The sequence below is a fragment of the Coturnix japonica genome, chromosome 11 (assembly GCF_054131305.1).
Source record: "Coturnix japonica strain WE chromosome 11, WE-NBRP24, whole genome shotgun sequence".
Lineage (NCBI taxonomy): Eukaryota > Metazoa > Chordata > Aves > Galliformes > Phasianidae > Coturnix > Coturnix japonica.
The window spans coordinates 3,837,754-3,858,646 of NC_140673.1; the positions used below are offsets into that span (position 1 = coordinate 3,837,754).

A 20,893-nucleotide genomic window follows, 5' to 3' on the forward strand; every position below is an offset into this window, starting at 1 on the left:
AGTTACAATTTTTCCAGATGCCAAGGTAACCTAGTCTTCTTCTTGCAAAGCACCAGAATCAGACTTAAGTCCCCCAAATGGCATGTCCCAAAGGACATATCATTTCACTGCAGTGTATTAGTTATCTTTTATTTTCCCATTACAGAATCGATTAGTTTGTTAAGCAACCTTGACATCCACATGTAAGGCAGTGTTAAAATGAATGCATCTGAAGTGGGATTCACTGACATTTTTACCCTACACTTATTCCACAGTGGTGCCCTAGGCTTCACAGTAACTTCCAGTTCTTCAGCTCACTGCTCTATCCTATTTGCTGTAAACCGTTGAGGTTTATGGCAGCTGATGCTTTTGTATATTATGGGATTTATTATTATAGACTGTTGTTGCATCATGCTGTAGGCAAGCAAAAGGAAAAAAAGAACAAATATAGGAAAAAAAAAACACAAACAAAAAAGATTGTGTGCTGTTTCTCACTCAAAGGACAATCTTTGATTATTGGAAGTGCTAGCTGAAAGCTAACAGAGAATTCAGAAATACATTACATTTCACAGAATCAGAAAATAATTTCTGTTGGAAGGTGGTGGTTTTGGAGTCCAGTCTCTTGTGCAAAGCAAGTCTAATTAGATAAGATACTCAGGGCTTTGTCCAAAAGAGTCTTTTCTCACCCTTCCCCTAAAGCTGTTCTGAACAACCAAAATTTTCTTCTGGATTGTGTAAATTTGCAGTTTTGCTAAAGCTTGCAGGACATGAGCTGTCCCAGAAGAGTAGGGAAAATTGCCTCACCTACTGGTAATGTCCCACCTCAATACAATATTCCCATTTATATGCAAAATTGAAAATTGTGAGCATCTGCATCTCTCCTTTTTTTCCTACAAATTTGATTCTGCCTACAGATAATGCAAAAGCAGAAGAGGTTACTCCTATACACAGGCAAGAGAATTTGTTCATGCTTCTGAGTCTTGGCTTTTGCTCTGCCTCACAGGATTACATACTGTCCTTGCATCACGCAACTTGAAGTTACTCATTACAGACATTTAACTTTCCTTATGTCCCAAACAGATAAAATTTACATAAGAAACAGAAGCAGTGAGAAATGTCATTTCCCACATTATCTAGTGGAACCACAAAAAAAGTATAACTTCTCTAAATTCTCATTTTAGACTGCCCTTGAGGGTTGTATATCTGTGTTTGTGAACAAAGACTTGGGAATGCATTGCAAACAACCATGTGGAAGAGTTCCCTTTATGGTCAAAAAGGGATATTCATGAAAGCCAAATGGTCACAGGCACACAAATCTTACAGAAAGATCATTGATTTGCCAAGTTTCCCTTTCTGGCCATGAATGCAAACAACTGGGGAATAATTAAAATAAAAAATTAAAAAAATATATGGTCTTCTGATTTCAAGAAGCTGCATAAGCAATAAAGGTTTCAGAATAAAACTACTCATAATTAAAGAGAAAGTGTGAATACATTATAGAAATAAAAGAATCAAATTAAGTGTTAAAATATGAATAAGCATCTCTGGGAATCCCCATTCAATTTAACTCCCAAATGAGAACTAGCACTTACAGGAAAGTATAGGGTTATTAGCTACCATATGAAAGCATTTTTAGAAATTACTAATTTCCTATAATTATTTTAATCAGCCAATTTTTCAAATTATTTGCCACCCATCCAATGATAATGGAAGGTAGCAGGTGTGCCTTAAATTATGTCTTAAAATTGAGGCTAGAGACCTAAATCAAAGCCCATCAAAGTTAATATAAAAAATCCTTTTGACTTCATTAAGCTTTGACAGAGCCCAGAAGTCAACAGGTCTACTTCTAAGTGGTGATTTTTTCCAAGTATATGGCAGTTACTGCATTGTAGAGCCTTTGTTAAGTGGTACTAAGAGGGACGAGAAAAGGATACTCTCTACCCCAGTTTCCCTGCAGGAGATCTTGAGGCTTTGGGAGCTGTATCTAATGCAGTTTAAAGCTGGAATTGCCAAGTGTTTTTAGAAGAACTGTCCCTAGGTTTTAGTTTTTCCTTTGGGCTATGTTTTACGAAAGGCATTCAGTCTGTAGCTCTTTTGTGATCAGCGTGTGATGCTCTGTACTTGTGAAAGAGCAGTCATACTTGGGTTAGAATGTTTTTCTTCAATTGTTATATCCAGTTCCAACTTCAGAGTGAACTTGATGATATAGTGGTTAGTATAAAAATTTATGTTAATAATTGGCAAATAGCTAATAATGACTTTACTACTGGATAATCTTTTCATTAGGATACCTGCTGCAGCCAAATCTTTATTTATTGTGCTTAATTATTTAGAGCAACATTTTCTTTCTATTCTGCAGTTAATTTTGCTGTTTTGATGTATCATAGGCACAATAAAACATATGCCTATTTTTTAAAAGGGTTCTTTCTGGATGAAATATACATATACAGTAAATATACAGTATTTAAAAGAAAAACTGGAAATGTTATTCCAAATTGCTGGTCAGCACATTTAATTTGTTCTTACAGTCCTAATGGTGATGTAGAAATGCTAGTTCTGAAAATGTGATAGGAATTCATTACCATAATTTTAGTATCTACAGCAAGGTGGAAATTTACCTTGTTTCTAGAATGGTCTTCTCCAAAATAGAGCTGCTGTAAGCCGTTTAAGTTGTTACAGATATCAGCCAAAAGAGAATAGGTAGGCAGTCATTTACTTACTATATGGTTAGATATCTGTTATGAAATGTACTAAAGAGGACAATTCCTCAGGTGGATTAAGGATTTTGACAAGACTGTCCTGCTGGAAGGACACTCAATCACTAGAATTATCTTTAATATAATCAGCTCCAAGGGATAAAGCTGCATTTCTAAAATGTCAGTTCATTTTGGGATGCTTAGATGGGTTATCTCAGGCACTAATTATCTTTCATTCAGAACAATTTACATTCTCTTTTGAACATTATGCCTCTTCAATGGATTTCTTCAATCCATTTTGTTACTCGATCCCAATTACACATCAGGCTGCACTTTCCAAATTAATCTGTTTGTTGGGTTTGTTGCTTCATCTCTGGAGTACTGTGATGGAACCAGGCACCACTGTAATTTGTTATCTGTCAAATTATTGTGGGGAACTCTTACAGAAAAAAAAATGTGCTGTCATTTGTGACTTAGTGCAGAGTAGTGTCCCCAGAAGGCCACGATCATGCACACGAGGATCTCAGGTGAAGTACCTCAGCCTTAGCATTGGGCATTCTTATCTTATTGTCCCTGAAACTGTTTGCACAGAATCAATAAAACAAAGTTTATCGTCAGCAGAAAAAAGGACCCATAAGGCTTGAAGACAAAACTTATTCATGTGCTGTAAAATCTATCCCAGGGCAGCAGCTCAGCTTAGCTGCTGAGAACAAAGAGCAGAACAGTTTTACAAGGAGCTCAGTTGACCAACACTTTCAGTTCAGTTAAGTCAAATGCATCTACCGTATTGTCAAGCATTAACCCTACCTCCCAAGGTAGCTGATAGGAGGAAGTGTGTCCCATATTTCTTGATCAGGTTCTCTGTGATCTGTTGAAGCGTTGGGCGGCGTCCTAGTAGCCTTATGTTACGGAAGAATTCAGGGGCAAGTGGCAGCGGGGAGCCAAGAAAATTGCGTCTTTCAACAGCAAGATTGTTTACTTTCCAGCGGCCAAACTCTCTGCAAAGGAAAGTAATTCTCATTCAGAAACATGTCATCCAGACAAATGTCTTCATTTGCAAACTACTCTGCTGTCGACTAGCTGGAGGCAATTGGCTGGGTATTACAACAAGGCTTGACAGTGACGCTCTGTCATGTGTTGTAAGCGTAGGACAACCAACAAGTGTTATTTATTAGAAGGGAGGAAGTTCTCTGCTACAAAGCCATCATTTGGAAAAAGAGTGCTTCTGTTTCCATTGTTCGTGTTTATTTCCTGGTGTGAATACAACCCTAGAACAACCAGATTTGCATTTTGAGGTAGACAGTTGGACAATTCAAACAATGTCAAGAAATACTTTTACAATACATTTTCAAAAGTTTTCTGTACTTTTGGACTATATTCAGAGGAAATATGCAGATTACACATCTGATTCCAGAAAACAGATAACTTCATGTGCAGAAGGATACAAATGAATTTTAAAAAGGGGACCTTCCTCTCTGCAAGATACTTCAGTAAGAGCAGGGAAAAACAAACAATTCAATTGCACAGTAATAAACTCATCTTTTATTAATTTACTTACCAATTAAGCTACCAGATACTTATTAGCAGTAGAGCTCATTGCTTTCAACCTTGCTAAAATACTTAGCATCTGCGTTACCTTTGCTTTTGCGAGGTACTCCATAGTCTGCTTTGTCTACAGACTGAACTACTGTGAGAATTAAGTCGAGGCAACCTTTGGACTGCGGTTTAGCTACTGCTTTGTCAAGTCCTTTGTAAAGCATGTCAATTAAGATTTGCCCTCAGATAAGACTGTAGAAAAGCAGATAGAGTAGAGGGCTTAACGATCCTGCTGAAGGTCCCAGCTAAATATAGTACAATATTCATTCACACTATTAACACAAAAGACAAAAAATCAAATTTGTAGCTAGAAAATAACATTTGAGGGACATCTGAAATAAACTGTATGAGACTGAATGAATAGAATGAGTTATGTAATATTTAGACACTTATTTTTTCCTACATTCAGTACTTTTAAATTCACATTTATAAGTGAGAACCAAATTAATACATTTTGTGTAGTCCTACTGTACAGTAGCCTCCTACTATCATAGATCCAAAATGCCTTTTCACTGGGATATCTTAGCCATACACACATAATAGGTGATAATTTGGTGCAGCTATTTCATAGGTCTTTTTGTTGGTGGTGTGCTGTTGTTTTGTTTTCTTTTCTTTTTAATTTGGTTACATTTTTAATGTTTTGTTCTTATAAATTTATTTTCATTTTAAGAATCTAGAAATCTAATAATTGCTTTTGTCAACCTGTATGGAACTACAGCATATTAGTAGAAAGAGATGCGAAAACTAAAGCAGAAATATTTTTACCTCTAAAATATAAGGCCAACTAATGTAAGGCTAACTAATAAGTTAGCCTTAATAATATTAGGCTAATAATAATAAGCCTTAATAATATAAGGCAAACTAATAACTAATATAAGACTAAAGTCATAGTGACTACAGTAAAGCAGTAAATACTGTGCATACCTTGAATTGTAAATGTACTTTTCAAGTGAAAGTAAAAAGAAATAAGGAAAACATTTTTCTTTTGTTTAAATGCATCCTTTTGGATATATTATTGAGGTTTTATTTATTTCTACCTTCCCTTCTTCCTTCTCCTTTGGCCTCTTCCTTCCTGCCTTTCCTGACCATGTGTACAGCCCTCTTTTAATACAGCCAGAGCAGTGTAAGTAAATGGTCCTTGCTATATACATCAGCAAGTTTGTGACTGAAGAAGAAACCAACCGCCAAGAAAAATATCTGAGTTAAAAGCTGATGCTCAATATTTAGCGGAATTTCTTAATAATCTGCTGTAGAATTTGACTGCTTTCTGTATTCAGAGAGAACATTTTCAGATTAAACACTGCCAACTTGAGTTTCCAGTGCTTAGAGTTTTTAATGCATGTCTGGTAGACTAAAGGCTCTTCTAAATGCTAAGTATGTTCTGCGCAACTAATTACAGCTCCTGTCTGAATCATTTCTTAACCTTGGACTAACTGTGTCAACTGATACCTTTTGTGTTTCTTTCCAGACTGTGGTTTTAGTTGATACGTAGTTTTACAGCTCTTCTCCAAATGACAGAAAAACTAGAAAAATTGTGATCTCACCCATATCAGATTCAGTATTAAGTTCAAGTACTCCCACTCCACTAAAAGTCTTTTGTTTACTGCATTTAGGGATTCATTTATTCTAGTACTATGAGAAATTTTTTTTGGCTTAATTAGTCAGACTTGAGTTAGAGAATCTCCCTTCCACAGTTTTTTATGCAGAAAGATTGCTTTGCCATAACTTATGTTATTTCAGAGACTATAACTAGACTAATGTTTTGCTTTAGATACCAGTGCAAATAATTAGTAGTGCAGCAATTAGTCAGCCTTTCAAATTCACTGCTGTAGAAACTGAGGAGCTGACATTTTTTAAAAATAGATGTTTTATTTTACTCTTTTGAGGTGAAGCTTCTAAAGCACTTACTAGCCAGCCTACACCTTTTCCTGAAGTCTTTCTTAAATAATGTCTTTTGGAACCATGACAGATGAAGACTTAAATGCTCTGAGAGAGATGAGAGGAAGTGTCCTGTCTGAAAACTGTGGGGGACACAGGGCAACAAAAGGAAGCTGCCTGATTTCATGACAGTTGATACATAGATGAGGACAAGCAAGAAGTCACAAGCAGCTTCTCTAACAGGAAACATGAGAAATGATTACAGACTTCAGAAATAAGTGAGTTGTTGCGAGTAAAAAGTGAAAGGAGAGAAACTAGGGCTGGGATTCAGGGTAGAAATTTGTTCTACATTGTTTTCAAGAATGTTCAGCCTCTACTGCTATACCACCAAAATCAACCTCTGATGGAGTGGGCTAACATAATAAAATAGAAGGTATTACTTTCAGAGCAGCCCTCCTATACACAAAAACATTTGTACCTATACACATATTATATGTACATGTTCCCTTTTTTTCCTTGATTTTACCTTGCAAGTAGCAGCATCTCTCTCCTATTTTTCCCCCCTCGTTATCACACAGTAAACCTTGACTTCTTTTTTTTTTTTTACCTGTTTCTCTTACAGCCATTTTCTCAAATACAAGTTCTCCAGCCCTGAAATAATTTTTGCACTAAATGTACATAATTCTTTTTTGGAAATCAGATTTCCATCCACTGCAGACTAGCAGGACCAACAGACTCATTGACCTTAGCAGAAAGAAATTCTACTTTCTGAAGTCATAGAATCATAGAATGGCTTGGGTTGGAAAGGATCCCAAGGATCATCAGGTTCCAAACCCCTGCCACAGGCAGGGCCACCAACCCCCAAATCTGGTAGTAAAGCAGATTGACTAGGGTGCCACACAACCTGGTCCTGAATACCTCCAGCCTCCACAGCCTGTTCTAGCACCTCATCACTCTCTCTGTGAAGAACTTCCCCTGACATCCAATCTAAACCTTCCCTCAGAATCACAGAATCACAGAATCACAGAATGACCCAGATTGGAAGGGACCATAAGGATCATGTAGTTCCAACCCCCCTGCCTAGCAGGGCCACCAAACATACACCTTTACTAGATCAGGTTGCCCAGGGCCCTGTCCAACCTGGTCTTGAACACCTCCAAGGACGGGGCATCCACAACCTCCCTGGGCAGCCTGTTCCAGGGCCTAACCACTCTCCTAGTAAAGAACTTCCCCCTAACATCCAACCTAAATCTTCCCTCTTTTAACTTAAAACCATTTCCCCTAGTCCTGCTATTGTCAGCCCTTTCGAAGAGTTTACTCCCCTCCTGGGAGTAAGTTCCCTTCAGGTATTGAAAGGTTGCAATGAGGTCACCCCGCAACCTTCTCTTCTCTAGGCTGAACAAACCCAACTCCCTCAGCCTGTCCTCATAGGGGAGGTGCTCCAGCCCCCTGATCATCTTCGTGGCCCTACTCTGGACCTTTTCCAAAATCTCCATCCTTGAGGGAAAAATCATTCCACTTCATCTTATCACCCATGTTAAGTTATCTACCCAAGTTAAAAGTTGATCCCCCTCCTTTGAATATTCCTCTTTTAAAAAGCCTGTTCAGGTCCCTCTGGATGGAATCCCTCCTGTCTGTTCTGTCAACTGCACTATTCAGATTGGTGTCAAATGCAAAGTTGCTGAAGGCACTATTGATCACATCATTCATGTCACTGATGAAGACATTGAAGAGTAATGATTCTAAGTTGGACTCCTGGGGGACCCCACCTGCCATTCACCTCCTCTTGGAAACAGGGCTACCAATCACACTCCTCTGGCTTTGTCCATCCAGGCAATTCCTAATCCACTGATTAGTCCAGGCTTCAAATCCATATCTCTCCTATCTAGGGACAAAGATGCGATGGTGGACTATGTCAAAGGCCTTGTACAGTTCCAGGTAGATGTCACCAGTTGTACATCCTTTGTCCACCAATGTTGTCACTCCAACGTAGAAGACCACCATACTGGTCAGGTGTGATTTGCCCTAGATGAATTTCTACTGTCTTGGATCACCTCCTTGTCTTACATGTATGTTAACATTGCTTCTAGGTTGATCTGTTTCATGATTTTCTCAGGCACACACATGAGGCTCAACCACTTTGGGTCTTCCTTTCTACCTTTCTTAATAACAGGGCTGATGTTTCCCTGTTTTCAGTCCCTTTGCCTGACAGCCATGACTTTTCAAATACAATGGAGGGTGGCTTGACACTCACATTAGACCATTCCTTCAGAACCTTGGGATGCAGGAAGAACATCTCCCACAGAACAGCATAGCATCAGTGCTGTCTGCTGGTAAAGGAAACTAACTATATCTCAGATAAAAACAGTGGAGTTATTACAAGCTTCCTCTTTCCTTCTCTTCCATTTCTTCCAATTTGTAAGAGCCAAGGCTAGCTGCTGTCATGGTGTTTAACAAGAACCTAAGATTTAATAGTAGCTGGGACCTACTATGCTTCCCATCTATTTTCAGTCTGATATAAACAGTATGCTCACCATTGGGTAGAGTTTTTTATTGCTCAGGGCAAAGCCTGTTGCTGAGAAGGATGATGGCTTTGCGTTTCTAGGCTGATAGAGGAAAGAGGAAATAAGTCACTCTGGCTCTCAGGATGAAATCTGTGATAGAAGTGCAGTACTGTCACAAGCAGTGCCATATCAAGGTCCATGAACAGCATTCTTTCCATCTTCCTGACCCACTGATTTGTATGTCCTGCTCCAAATCTGTTTCTTGGCTAGCTGGTTAACACACGTGCAAGAGCTCTGAAGCCAAGTAGTGCCAATACTGACAGGCTGTACTGCAGGAAAGTCACAGCCTGTTTGCTGAACCGGATTTTCTGCCATTTGTTCCATTTAGAGGTTAGGTTGAAACAGTGCAATCAGGGCATGTTTAAATAAATAAATAGATAGATAAACAAATAAAAGCAGTTTAAAAATATATATTTTAATTTCTTTCATTATTTCCTACTATTTCTTATTTGTGTAGCATTCAGAGAGATGCTGTATCTGAGAATAATTTTCTGACATGGCATTCTTCTTTGCAAAGTGGATATGGATATATGTTCAACTTGAACATAAAATTACACGTGGATCTGAAAAGGACTAGGGCAGCAGGCAAAGGAGGGATGTCTATGTCTCATTTTAAACTACTGAATCTTTTTTTTTTTTCAAATGCATATATAAATTTTATATTTCTTGCTGCTACTGCATTCATTTTAATACATTCTAAATTATATGGCATGGGGAAATATAGGGAAAACCCTCCATAAAACATCCAGTTGAAGGAAACAAAAAACAACAACACAAAAACAAACAAACAAAAAAACATTGTATTCTACATTTGCACTGTGTGTGAGTTCAAAATGGGAAGATAACATATGCTATTCTGGATGATTAACTAAGAAATTTCTAGTGCGTGTGATGGATTCTTCCTAAACAAAGGCATTTTTTCTTAAGTCAGACATACCCAAGAGGTATCCAAATAAAACCAGGAGTGTTAGTTTTCATTATAATTTACTTTGGTATTTCATAAAGCAGCAATAGTGCCAGAAAGTATAAAAGTCAATAAGTAGCATAGTTTGGAAAGCCAGCTTGGAGAATAAACATCACACCATTTTTAATATTACAGAACGCTGCTCTGCCTTCCCTTTTGTTAATGTCTTCTAAATGACACAGATCCACTTTTGGCTGGTGAGAAGATGACTGTTTCAAATGGATTGGAATGACATCAGAATTCTGAATGTAATGTTTCCCAAACAGCTGCAAGTTAATCTGTTGGCAGAAAAGATCACTGAGAGAATATATGGCATTTTTCTCCTCCTACATTCTTTCACCTGAAGATTTCTTAGTGCATGAGGCCATAACTTGAGTAAAGCTACAATGACTACATTAAAACTCAGTGGAACAATGGTCAACAAAATGTTGTAACTTGTATCATACACTGATCTGCGACTAGGGCTCACTTAAGATGCAAACTGCAGGGGTATGAAACAACTGCCTTATTCTGATAGGGCTTGTAACACAAGTTAGAAGTTTACACAAGTAAACCACAGTCCCTGTGTACAATTCAAGGCAAAAGCTACTCAGGGTTGGAACTGTTGTAGATCCTTATAGAAAATTTAATTCCAATACAGGAGGCAGACTCTGATTGGGTTGTAGTTAACCCATCTGGACACAGCTACACCACATTCCTACAGCAGAAGGAGGATCCCATAGCAGCAATATCCCATTACCTTGCAGCTTCCACCTTCCAGCCATTCCACAAAAGTCACATACAAATGTGAAAAATATCCTGTATCAGAAAACACTAAAAAATTAGATTTTAAGCAGAAGCTTCATCCACAGGTGGCCAAAACAGGACACAGGCTAGTTTAGATCATTTAAGTGGTGGAGAACCTTTCCAAATTTCATTGACTTTCTCTTACTGTTGTTTTCTCCTATTTTAGAAGTTGCAAATTACATACTGACTGAGCTTTCCAAAAATATCTACCTATACAGGAGCAAGAAAATAGGGACAAACATTGGAACATGCACAGAAATACAGCAGCTTCCCTTCTCTGGGAGAAGATGACTCTGTTAGGATAGAATACAACTTATTTGTGCCTATTGAAATTGTCAGTCATCCATGTCTGGTGACTAAAAAGAAAAAAGTCAAGATATTTTAAACTCCTTTCAAATGAAGTTCTCTTCACTGAAATAAGAAATGAGAAAAATATGCTATTTGTTCATTAACTATATCATCATTTTTGTCTGGCACTTTCTCAAAGTCAAAGTAGAACTATTTGTTAGATACATACATATTTTACATACCATTTCTTATATTTTTTATTTTTACATTAAAATGAATAAGAACAATTAAGATTCCTTCTTATCTTAACGTATCACTACTTTGAAACACCCCAGTAATATTTTTTCCCTTTGCATCTCTTTCTCATCTGATCAGCTTCATAACACTCAAACTTCTTCCAGAACTAGAATTCATTTGAATCAGGTTCCCTACTCTCTTTCATTATCCATATAATGTAAAAACTTATCATATGAAACACACAGAAATCCATGAAGAAATTTTAATAAATACATATATTTATAAACCTATGATGAAACACAATGTATTTGTTTATACATGCATAGTCATTCAGTTGACTTTCCCAGCTGCTGTGACACAAATGATTTGAAGCATGTCATGAATGCAGAGGAAGAGAAGTAGATCTGAGCATGAATTATCTCTTTATCTTCTCTTGTAGCTTAGGTGTTTGTTTTTCATCTATAGTTAGTGATACAGTTGCAAACACGCTTGTGTCAGTGTCCTCATGTTTACACAGTTACCTGTACCTCCATTGCTGAAAAGGTATTTGCACAGACATTAAGAGCTCTTTGTGACTTACTCTTATTTAAATTGTGCCTCAGAAATAAGTCTATCATCCGTGCAGCATACAGTAAGCAGTATGAAGAAATGCATCCATTAGTGATACATGGCAAATTAGAAAAAATAAATGAACAGCAGGAATGGGTGGTTTGAGACTCTTCCAAATGGAAAAATAATTATTTAAACTGATCAACTAATTGTGAGGTACTGGTATAATGTCCTGTAAAACTACACTAGCTTGAACATGCTTTTAAGACAAGGATTAAATGCCAGGCAGATTATTTATCAGCTTTACATATAATAATGGTTAGTCATTATGGGCAGAGAGAAGAGGAAAAAATCCTAGTAGAACTACCCTTGTCTGTACTACATCTGAAATGGAAAATGACTGAGTCACTTGCAAGCTTCTTTCCTGTAGATGTGTTGGTTTCCATACACTCTGAGTAGGGAGAAGGTAGATTTTTCAACTTATTTTATGTTTCTGGGGATTGATTATATAGATCAGTAGATATTCTTTCCTATATTGATGACAAAAAAAAGTATGGATTTACAGTCTATTGGGTAAGCTGATGGCACTCTTGGAGTCACGAGCAATTGTCCATCCAATTAATTACAAAAAGTCCAGGTCACTTTTCATTATAAGTGGTTTATATGTTTATTCTTCCTTGCAAGAAGTTCAGTATTGATTTAATGGTTTGGCACATATCCAAGAAGGATAACAAGACTGTTCATTCTCCCCTTCATATTACCAGGACAGTTTCTATTATATTTCATCCACATTGCTCAAACTAATCTAAACCTCCTGCAAAGTCTTGGCAAGTTCAAATCATTGTTTTCCAAGCTCACATATGCCCATAGAAAACCCTTATTACCTGTGCAATGTTTTCCAAAATGGCACATTTGCTTAGACCTCAAGAAAAATACATTATGATACAATGATGAAAATAGGTATGAGAAAGAGAATAAAGTTTTCTTTATTATCATCATCATCATCATCATAGTATCATAGTCTCATACAGGTTGAAAGGGACCTTAGAGATCATCGAGTCCAACCCCCTGGGATTCGAACCTCCTGTGTAGCAGAGCAGCACGTCTACCACTTGTGCCACAGGGGGGATTTGAACCCAGGGCCTCCGGTGTTGCAATGCGGCATTCCTACCACTTGTGCCACCGGGGCACACAATTATTATATATTATATGTCTTTTTGTCTGATATTAAGAACCAATAAATTTCACTGTCCTGTTCCTGTAATGGACTGTGCATGAACAAAACATACTTATTCTGGAAAAAGGGAATCAGAAGCCATCTCTGGGCTTCCCAGTGAAGAAGGGTCTTTAAGGAGTTGTCTGAACATATTGCTGCTTCAATCAACACAAACATAGATTTCCCCCTTCTCTTCTTCTCTTGATTAAAATAAAAATAATGGAAGTAGATTTCTTGTAGAGGTAAAGAAGAAAGTCTGTGAATAGATATAACCTTCTGCCCCATAGTCAGATCAGGCCAAGAAGCTTTATGACCCAGTCAGCATGGCACTGAGTGTGAGCTTTTAAATCCTTTGAAAAGCTTTTGTGTATTCGTTTGTTTCTGGAACCTTGCTGCTGCTTAGTACTGGCTTAGCTCAATGCCATAGAGAGACCAAATTCCCATCTGCTCATCCCAAAGGCTGATGTGTCTGCCTGCCTGGAATTGGTAAAAGGTACTTACATGACTGGCTTGAAGGCAAACAGAAACTGAATAGCAGAGGCATCATATTCTCAAACAAATATTGATTCAAAACCTTATCTATCAGGCGATACATGATGTAGAGAATTGTTTCCTTTCCAAAAACAACGTTATATAAACTGAAATAATCCTCTATAATGTGGATTATTTGGCTCATTTTGCATAAAATTGACAAATATGTCTGTCCAAATAAGGACTTCTTTTCTCCCTTTTACTACTATGCCACTCTTTCAGGCTGCACACCAGAGGCACTGGCACTGGTACATGGCAGAGTTACTTAGCCTTCCCGAGATTCTATAAAGGCAAGTGTTTCTACCAAGAATCTGGACTCAGTACAATTTTACACAAGTGTAAATCTCATAGGCATAAGCCTAAATGTTGTTTTGATATTGAGAGATGTCAGCTGGCAATACGCTTTATAATATGTATGTTGGAGACGCTGTACATAAATAGATCTATTCTGATGTTCTCTTTACATTAAAAATTTTTAAGTAAAAACTATTATCCCTCTACAGTGTCCCCATGAGCATTTCTAAGAAGCTTGAGGTAAAATACTCTGCTTTGATTAAAATATTGTTAAAGTTATTTATTGGGCATGCCTCATAGTATAATGTATGTGTGTCTGTATCCATTTATTTATACCTTATAGCACCAATGGGACATGAAATATTACCCAGAATGTCATATAATTATATCTTTCATAAGCTGTATTTATAACACCATGAATACCAGCACACACACTGGAATAAGTGGGGTTCTATGAATTCAATGGAGGCTGGAAGCTCTTGTGGAAGAGGGACATTTAACAAGAGAAGCAGTGCATGGCAAATACATGCAAACATTTAGCTGTGCTGAGAACTACTCTGTCTTCACACTCATGTGGCTGAGGTTAATACTATTCTGAATCACTTATACCTGCATCAAAAGTGTCAATGCTGTGCTTCAGCATCATCATTGGAAAGTGTGAGCAAAGTGCCACGTAGTTCAACAGTACTGCTTACTCACACTTGGTCAACTTCACTGGAGTCAAAAGCCTTCATTTCTTTTCTCTTTGACTTTATTCATGAAACACAAGTTTAATAAAACATAGGAAGTACTGTAACATATGCAAGCCAATTGCAATAATGTGAAGAAATAAATATTGAATTAAAATTAGCAGTAACATTGCTTTTCTTTAGTTGTATGTCAACTTCAGGTAATTATTAAGCTTATAAGCTTATCATAGCAACTGCATTTAGTACCCCATTCTCCTGGTTGCTTAAAGCTTGAAATAATGAGGATCTACATTAAAGTTGCAGCATTTTCCTGGAAATATTCGTTTAGGAGGGAACAGAATGCAACAGGGTTATGCAGATCTGGACATAGAGCCAAGCTTAACTGTTAGTTAAGCCATATGCTCAACAGACGGATGGTATTTTTGTCCAGCTTCTTTGTGTAGGAGCAACGCTGGACAATTACTAGGGATTCTGTTTTGGCCACAGTAAACATAACCTTAGCTATTAATGCCCTAAACAGAATGATTTTCATCTCATTGTAGGACATGCCAGCGTTGAAATGCTGCCATGAAAAAATATCAGTAAGCCTCCATTGCATGTGCTGTATCTCATGAACTGAGAGATTACAATGTGTTAAAAGTAAGTCCAGTATTTTATATGTAAGAAAAATATGCTACATAAAATGAAAGGGATGTAGGGATAAAATAAGTAATCTGTATTGTAGTTATGAATAAATAAAGTGCGTTACTGCAAATCTATTCAAGTACTACTTGATTATTACATCCCACCCCTTCAGATTTGAATGCAATTCAACGTGGCAACAAAGCAAGAATTTCTACCATCTGATGGGTATCTAGTGGCCAATGTGAAGACAACTCCAATTCTGGTTCCTATGGTAAGTATGCACAGTTCCCAAACATATCACAGCAGGAGGCTGATCGGCTAATTTATACTTTTAGTGAAAGCAATGCAACAAACAGAAAAACACTAGAGATTGGTCCCACTACTTCAGTAAAGGTTGGAACTGGAAAAAGGACAGTCAAAGACCTTCTTTCCCACAAGCTGAAGGCTATCTTTATGCTGCCTGTGCATTCAGCTCTGTAGCACGTAACACTGCTTTAGCATGAACCTCACACTGCTATCGATATAGAAACAGAATCTTCAGCACTGTAAGGGACTTTGAAAGCCTCCCTGCAATGAACAAGGACATAGACAGATCAGATTGCCCAGGGCATGATTCAGCCCTGAAAGTGTCCAGAGACAGAGCATCCACTCCAGGCAACCTGTGCCAGTACCTCACCACCCTCACTGTAAAAAACATTTTCCTTATATCCAACCTAAATCTACCCTCTTTAAGCTTGAAGCCATTTCCCCTTGTTCTACCACCACAGACCCTGCTAAAGAGTCTGCCCCCTTCTTTCCTGTAGCTCCCCTTTAGATGTTGACAGGACAGTATCAGGTCATCTTGCAGACTTTTCTTCTCCAGGTTGCACAGCCCCAGCTCTCTCATCCTATCCTCACAGGAGAGGCATTCTATCCCTTGGATCATATCCATAAATATAGCCATCTTCTCTGAACAGACCTGCTGTGGTCCAAAGAGAAGTAACTCTTGATATGCCTTGGAAAAGGCTGGAGGGAGTTACTGTACTGATATCACTCTCTTTGGGGACAGCCTGAGCAAGCCTGTGTCTTCATAACACATCCACCCTGAGATGCCATCTCTCCTGCTGTAACTTAGATATAGAGAAATACACCCTGACCACAGAACCTGGACAAACGTCATTTCTAACTTGCATTTACTTTACTTATTTACTTATTTTCTTCTTTTTTTTTTTTTTTTCTCCAATCAAGAAAATTATGGCACAGAGAAAACGCATGGTCATTCTGGACTGACTATGGATAAGATCAAAGAAAATCCTTAATATGAAGAATTAGGAACTAATTATCTAATGTATCTAATAGTTCTGAAATATCCACAAGTCTTTGCATCCTTTCAGGAGAAAATTGACTTGGTAGCAGCTAAGTATGCAGGATAAAGTTCTTTCTTTACCTCTTTAACCTAAAAAAGATTGCGAAATGCACTTCCAAATGGAGACTGTCTGAATGCTAATTGGGAAAGCAGTTGATCTCATTTCCTCTTTTTTCTCTTTTAAGGAAGAAGTACAGGTGAGGCAATCCAATAATTCTTTTACATAAAATATTTGAACTATTCTGTTATAAGCTGTTGTTTCTATGCAATGCTGCATCATCACATAAAAATCAATACAGTTACTGAAAATGAAATTAGAGAAAAAAATATCCCATGTCTTTACATCTGTGTCATATTAAAACTATTTTACTGAACCAATCAAAACTTAAAAGTGTAAAAGGTGAAGGTAGAGTTTTCACACATCTAGAAATTTATAATCCATTTGTTCTTGCTCTAGTTTAGCACATTTACTCCATAAATTATGAACTGTTTGTCTTTCCAAAGGAAGAGTGATTATGGTTGTTAGTATGAATGCAGGAGCAGCACCTAAGTCCATTTCTAAGTGTATGCAGTCAGTGTCGTATCACTTACTGGGGAAGCTTTCATATGAGGGATCCTACAGAAATTGTCCCGAACGTGGGTTATTATTTTTTTTTTTTTTTATGCTGAGTAGGATTATATATTAATAAAATATGCTTGGCATGGGGTATGACAAGTGCTTCTTTGCAGAAGCACTTGAAATGATGTTGAGGCACTAGGGAGATGGCTAGAGATTCAAAAGTTGCAATGTAATAAAAGGCAAGGTGCTTTTAATGCTTAAGAAAACAAACACAAAATAATTAAGCAAGTAGATTTTAAAAAAGCCTTACTCTCCTTGTAATTTCACTGCAAATATGGCAAATTCTTACAAGCAAGAACATTTTATGTATGATAACAAAATATTTATGTCACTTTCCAGAGTTCTAATAAAATCTAAGTGATAATAGTGCCCCTAAGGAAAAATAATACTAAAAAACCCTCTGTTTAAATAATTTTGAAAACAACATGGAGAATAGAAAACAAAAGAAAGTTCTTATTAGGAAAAAAAAAAAATCCTTTTTTTTTTTTTTTTTTTTTTTTTAAGTGATTACAAGCCTCTGGAGAACAGGAGCCCTGTTCCCTGCTGTATTCCCCTTGTGGCAATATCCACTCACTACGTCTTATGTCCTGCTTAGATTGCAAGTTTGCTGTAGGCACTTTCTTACTCAATGTCTATATACAGTCCAGCATAAGTGACTCCTGGTCTACCTGCAGAAGTTCCTGTAAAGAGTATAGAAACATTAACACTGACGGAAAATTAAGAACTGTTAGCAAAATACAAGGATTTAATTACCTTTTATGTAGAGTAAGGATTCGGTCAAAGTACTTCATAATCTGTTCTTTATTTTACTGTTTACACATGAGATTTCAAAATCTGCATTGATAAAGAAAGCTATAAAAGAAGTACAGCAGCTGCTCCAAAAATAATGCCTGTTTTTTATTACGTTGGTCCATGCCATCAGAAACAGATGTTGGTGATAGGGCTGTAGAGACTGAACCTTCCCACCAATATTCACAGAATCACAGAATCCTATAATGGCCTGAGTTCAAAAGGACCACAGAGATAATCTCTTGGCCTTGTTGAACCTCATTAGGTTCTCATGGGCCCACTTCTCCAGCCTGTCCTCGTCTCAGGATGACTTCCCTTCCCTCCAGTGTATTGACTGCAACACTCAGCTTGGTGCCATCTGCAAACTTGCTGAGGGTACACTCAGTATCATCATCTGTCACTGATAAAGATGTTGAAGAACACCAGTCTCAAGACCAACACCTCTGGGGCACGGCTTGTGACTGGCCTCCACCCTGACACAGAACCATTGATCAAAACCCTTTGGCTGTGACCAGACAGCCAATTCTTCAATAACTGTCAGAATCCTTACCATTACAAGTACTAACACTGTGTACATCCATGTTTGTTACAAGCTACAGCATTGCCCTGATAATCACGATTATACAAATCACATAAATTCCTTATAAAAACTAAAATTTTCTAAGAGTTATACAGGTTATTTCAGGTGAATACTCTGACAACAGAAGATCCTTTAAAGGCTGATGTCCTTGCTGGAAGGAAAACAGAAAAAAAAAAAAAAAAGATGTCTCTAGCAATTATTTATTAGCAAAATGAATTTCTAGACTTTATACAGAAAAGCTGTGGGTCTTTAATAAACTACAGTTGTGGTGATATCCTTCCCTTTCACTCTCGCAGTCAGTAATTCAAATGTGCCTATAACTCAGAGACGATAGCTACTGACAGCTGGAGATAAGGTGACAAATAGCTCTTCCAGTTGAGACGTTGACATAATTGAAATGTGCTGCCAGAGGAGAACAGAAAAGAAAGCATGGATAAACAGCAGCAAAAACCAAGTGAAAGGTACAGTCCTTCTGCTACCTTGCTTTCACTAGCACAGCAGTATCAGATTGTTCAGGTCAGCTGTGATAATTGTGATCCCCTAATGGGGTTGCCACTGCATTGGAAATAGAGTGGATTGATCTTTCATTAAACGTTTACAGAGCTTACACACTAGCTGAAGTAGATTAAATGTGAAAATGCCATTGATGTGCGAAAGTTTACAGGAACATTATGCTCTAAAACTTTCATGACATGATAACATGTTGCTGAAGTATAACTGAAAATATATTTTAAGATTCTCTTTTCCTAAGTAATCCTAGGATTATTTATCAGAACATTCTTCTCCAATATTTGGCCAGCAGCCGGGATGCAGATGGTCTCATGCAGTGGACAGGTCCTGGCACTGAAAATAAGGTCGTCTCATTTTCCCTGATGACAAAGAATATGTTTTACAGTTTATTACATCCTTATACATAGTAGAGGTATCCTTATATATAGTAGATAAACATATATATCTGTATATTTTTCTAGGAAGAATTCTGAGATACAAAATACATCATTAACCAGTCTGTCCTTGACCTTACGATATTTGGGAAGGGGCTTTAGGGACTTTGATAGCAAAATGTGTTTTAACTTAGTCACATAATGGTGGTAAATTGCACTTTTTAAAACATAAAGAATAATACCTCAGAGACACAGTTTTACCATCTGGAAATTGATAGGGATCAAGAGATTTATTCCTTACCTTATTATGCCATAGATGAAAGACATAATAAATCTATTAGTAAAATGTTATTCAAAGCACAGTTTTGTGCCACTCTATGGAGAAAAGAAAGTCTACACTGGCATATATATAATACCTTTGTTCAGCACAAGCAGAGAAGGATTTTATAAGGAGCTTCTCGGGAAGAACTTAACCTGGTAAATGAGAACTGGAACATCTCCAGAGGACCTGCTTGCCCACTGTTGTTTTCTTCCCTTCATTCTTTATTCAAAGTAGCAAATATATCATTTCTTGACAGCAAAAATGGGATTTGCAGTGCTATCCTTTTTTAGTTAGTCATGGTCATTCTTTATTATAGATTATACCTGTGCATAGATAATGCACAGGTAGAAATTCCATATGTCCCCCATCCCAATTGTACTGCTAAATGCATTATCATCTATGACAGGGATTAAAAGGAAAGAGAGAGCCTAACACAATGTCTAGGGACCAGCAAGATTAGAGCTAGCACTTTTACTCTGAGGAAAATCTCAGTTGCTTGGAGAGCAACTCTATCGATGAAAGCGTGGCTGGAACCAGGTGGAAGGAATTAGAAAACTCCCCAGGCAATAGGAAGGTTATGTTTAAAGAAGAGCTGTTTTAAAATGAACATGTGTTCCAGGGAATGACATATGTCCCATATGGCAAAAAAGATGTACAGAGAAAAAAAACAAAAACAAAAAGCAACAGAAAATATTCTTAGGGAGGGTTCGATAATGTTTCCTATAACATCACTGTCTTTCTACAGAAATAATTTTAAGTGAGACTGGAGATATCTTCTTTGAACTTCAAAAATAGTTTGCAGGTAGGTTTTGCACTTGCCTTTGATTTTTAAGGAGCTTCAATATATTTGCATTTGGCAGTGAAGCTTTACTAGCCCTAGGCCATCACTGTTTCTTTTAACTGCCATAGTTTGTTTGTTCTCCTTGAGACACTCAAGTTGCAATTATCTGTATTTCAGTACAAATGTAGCCTATGAGCTACACTCATCAATTAAAGAGAAAGGAATATAGATCTGCGAGCCAGAAAATTAGCATGGTATCATAAGATGACCTAAGTACTATATCTTCAGAAACATGACAAAAGTCAAAATTGACAATATTCAAGTATAATTACTTTGATAGTCAAATAGGCCACATCACAAGCCTCGAATATTAAAAAGAATGTGAAAATATTTATGGGTGGATGGATCAGTTGGTTTTAATACTTTTGCCACAAAGCTGTCAGTCATCCTAGTGACAACATCAGATTTACATCATTCACTGCAACAAAGCTGAGATTAGAGGGTATGCTTGACTTCTATATTTTCACAATTGTGTGCCATCTCATTGAACTGAAGCCATATCTGTCATAGTTAAATCCTCACTTAGACAAAGAAAGCCTTCACACAGATTCGATGCTAAACAGACACAATGAAGCTGTGGTTGCTTTACCTTTGTTATACTGAGGTTCACTTGATTTCTGCT

The 20,893-nt window shown here is 37.3% G+C and overlaps 1 protein-coding gene across 4 annotated transcripts in view; it reads right to left on the bottom strand.

The window, feature by feature from the left end:
- Positions 1-20,893, bottom strand: part of BRINP3 (BMP/retinoic acid inducible neural specific 3) — a 190,983-nt gene that overhangs the window by 79,123 nt on the left and 90,967 nt on the right. For all 4 annotated transcript variants that reach the window (XM_015869841.3, XM_085511992.1, XM_015869843.3 and 1 more), the window contains one exon: positions 3,483-3,673. In XM_015869841.3, the coding sequence (XP_015725327.1) occupies positions 3,483-3,673 (191 nt within the window). The remainder of the gene's footprint in view (positions 1-3,482; positions 3,674-20,893) is intronic.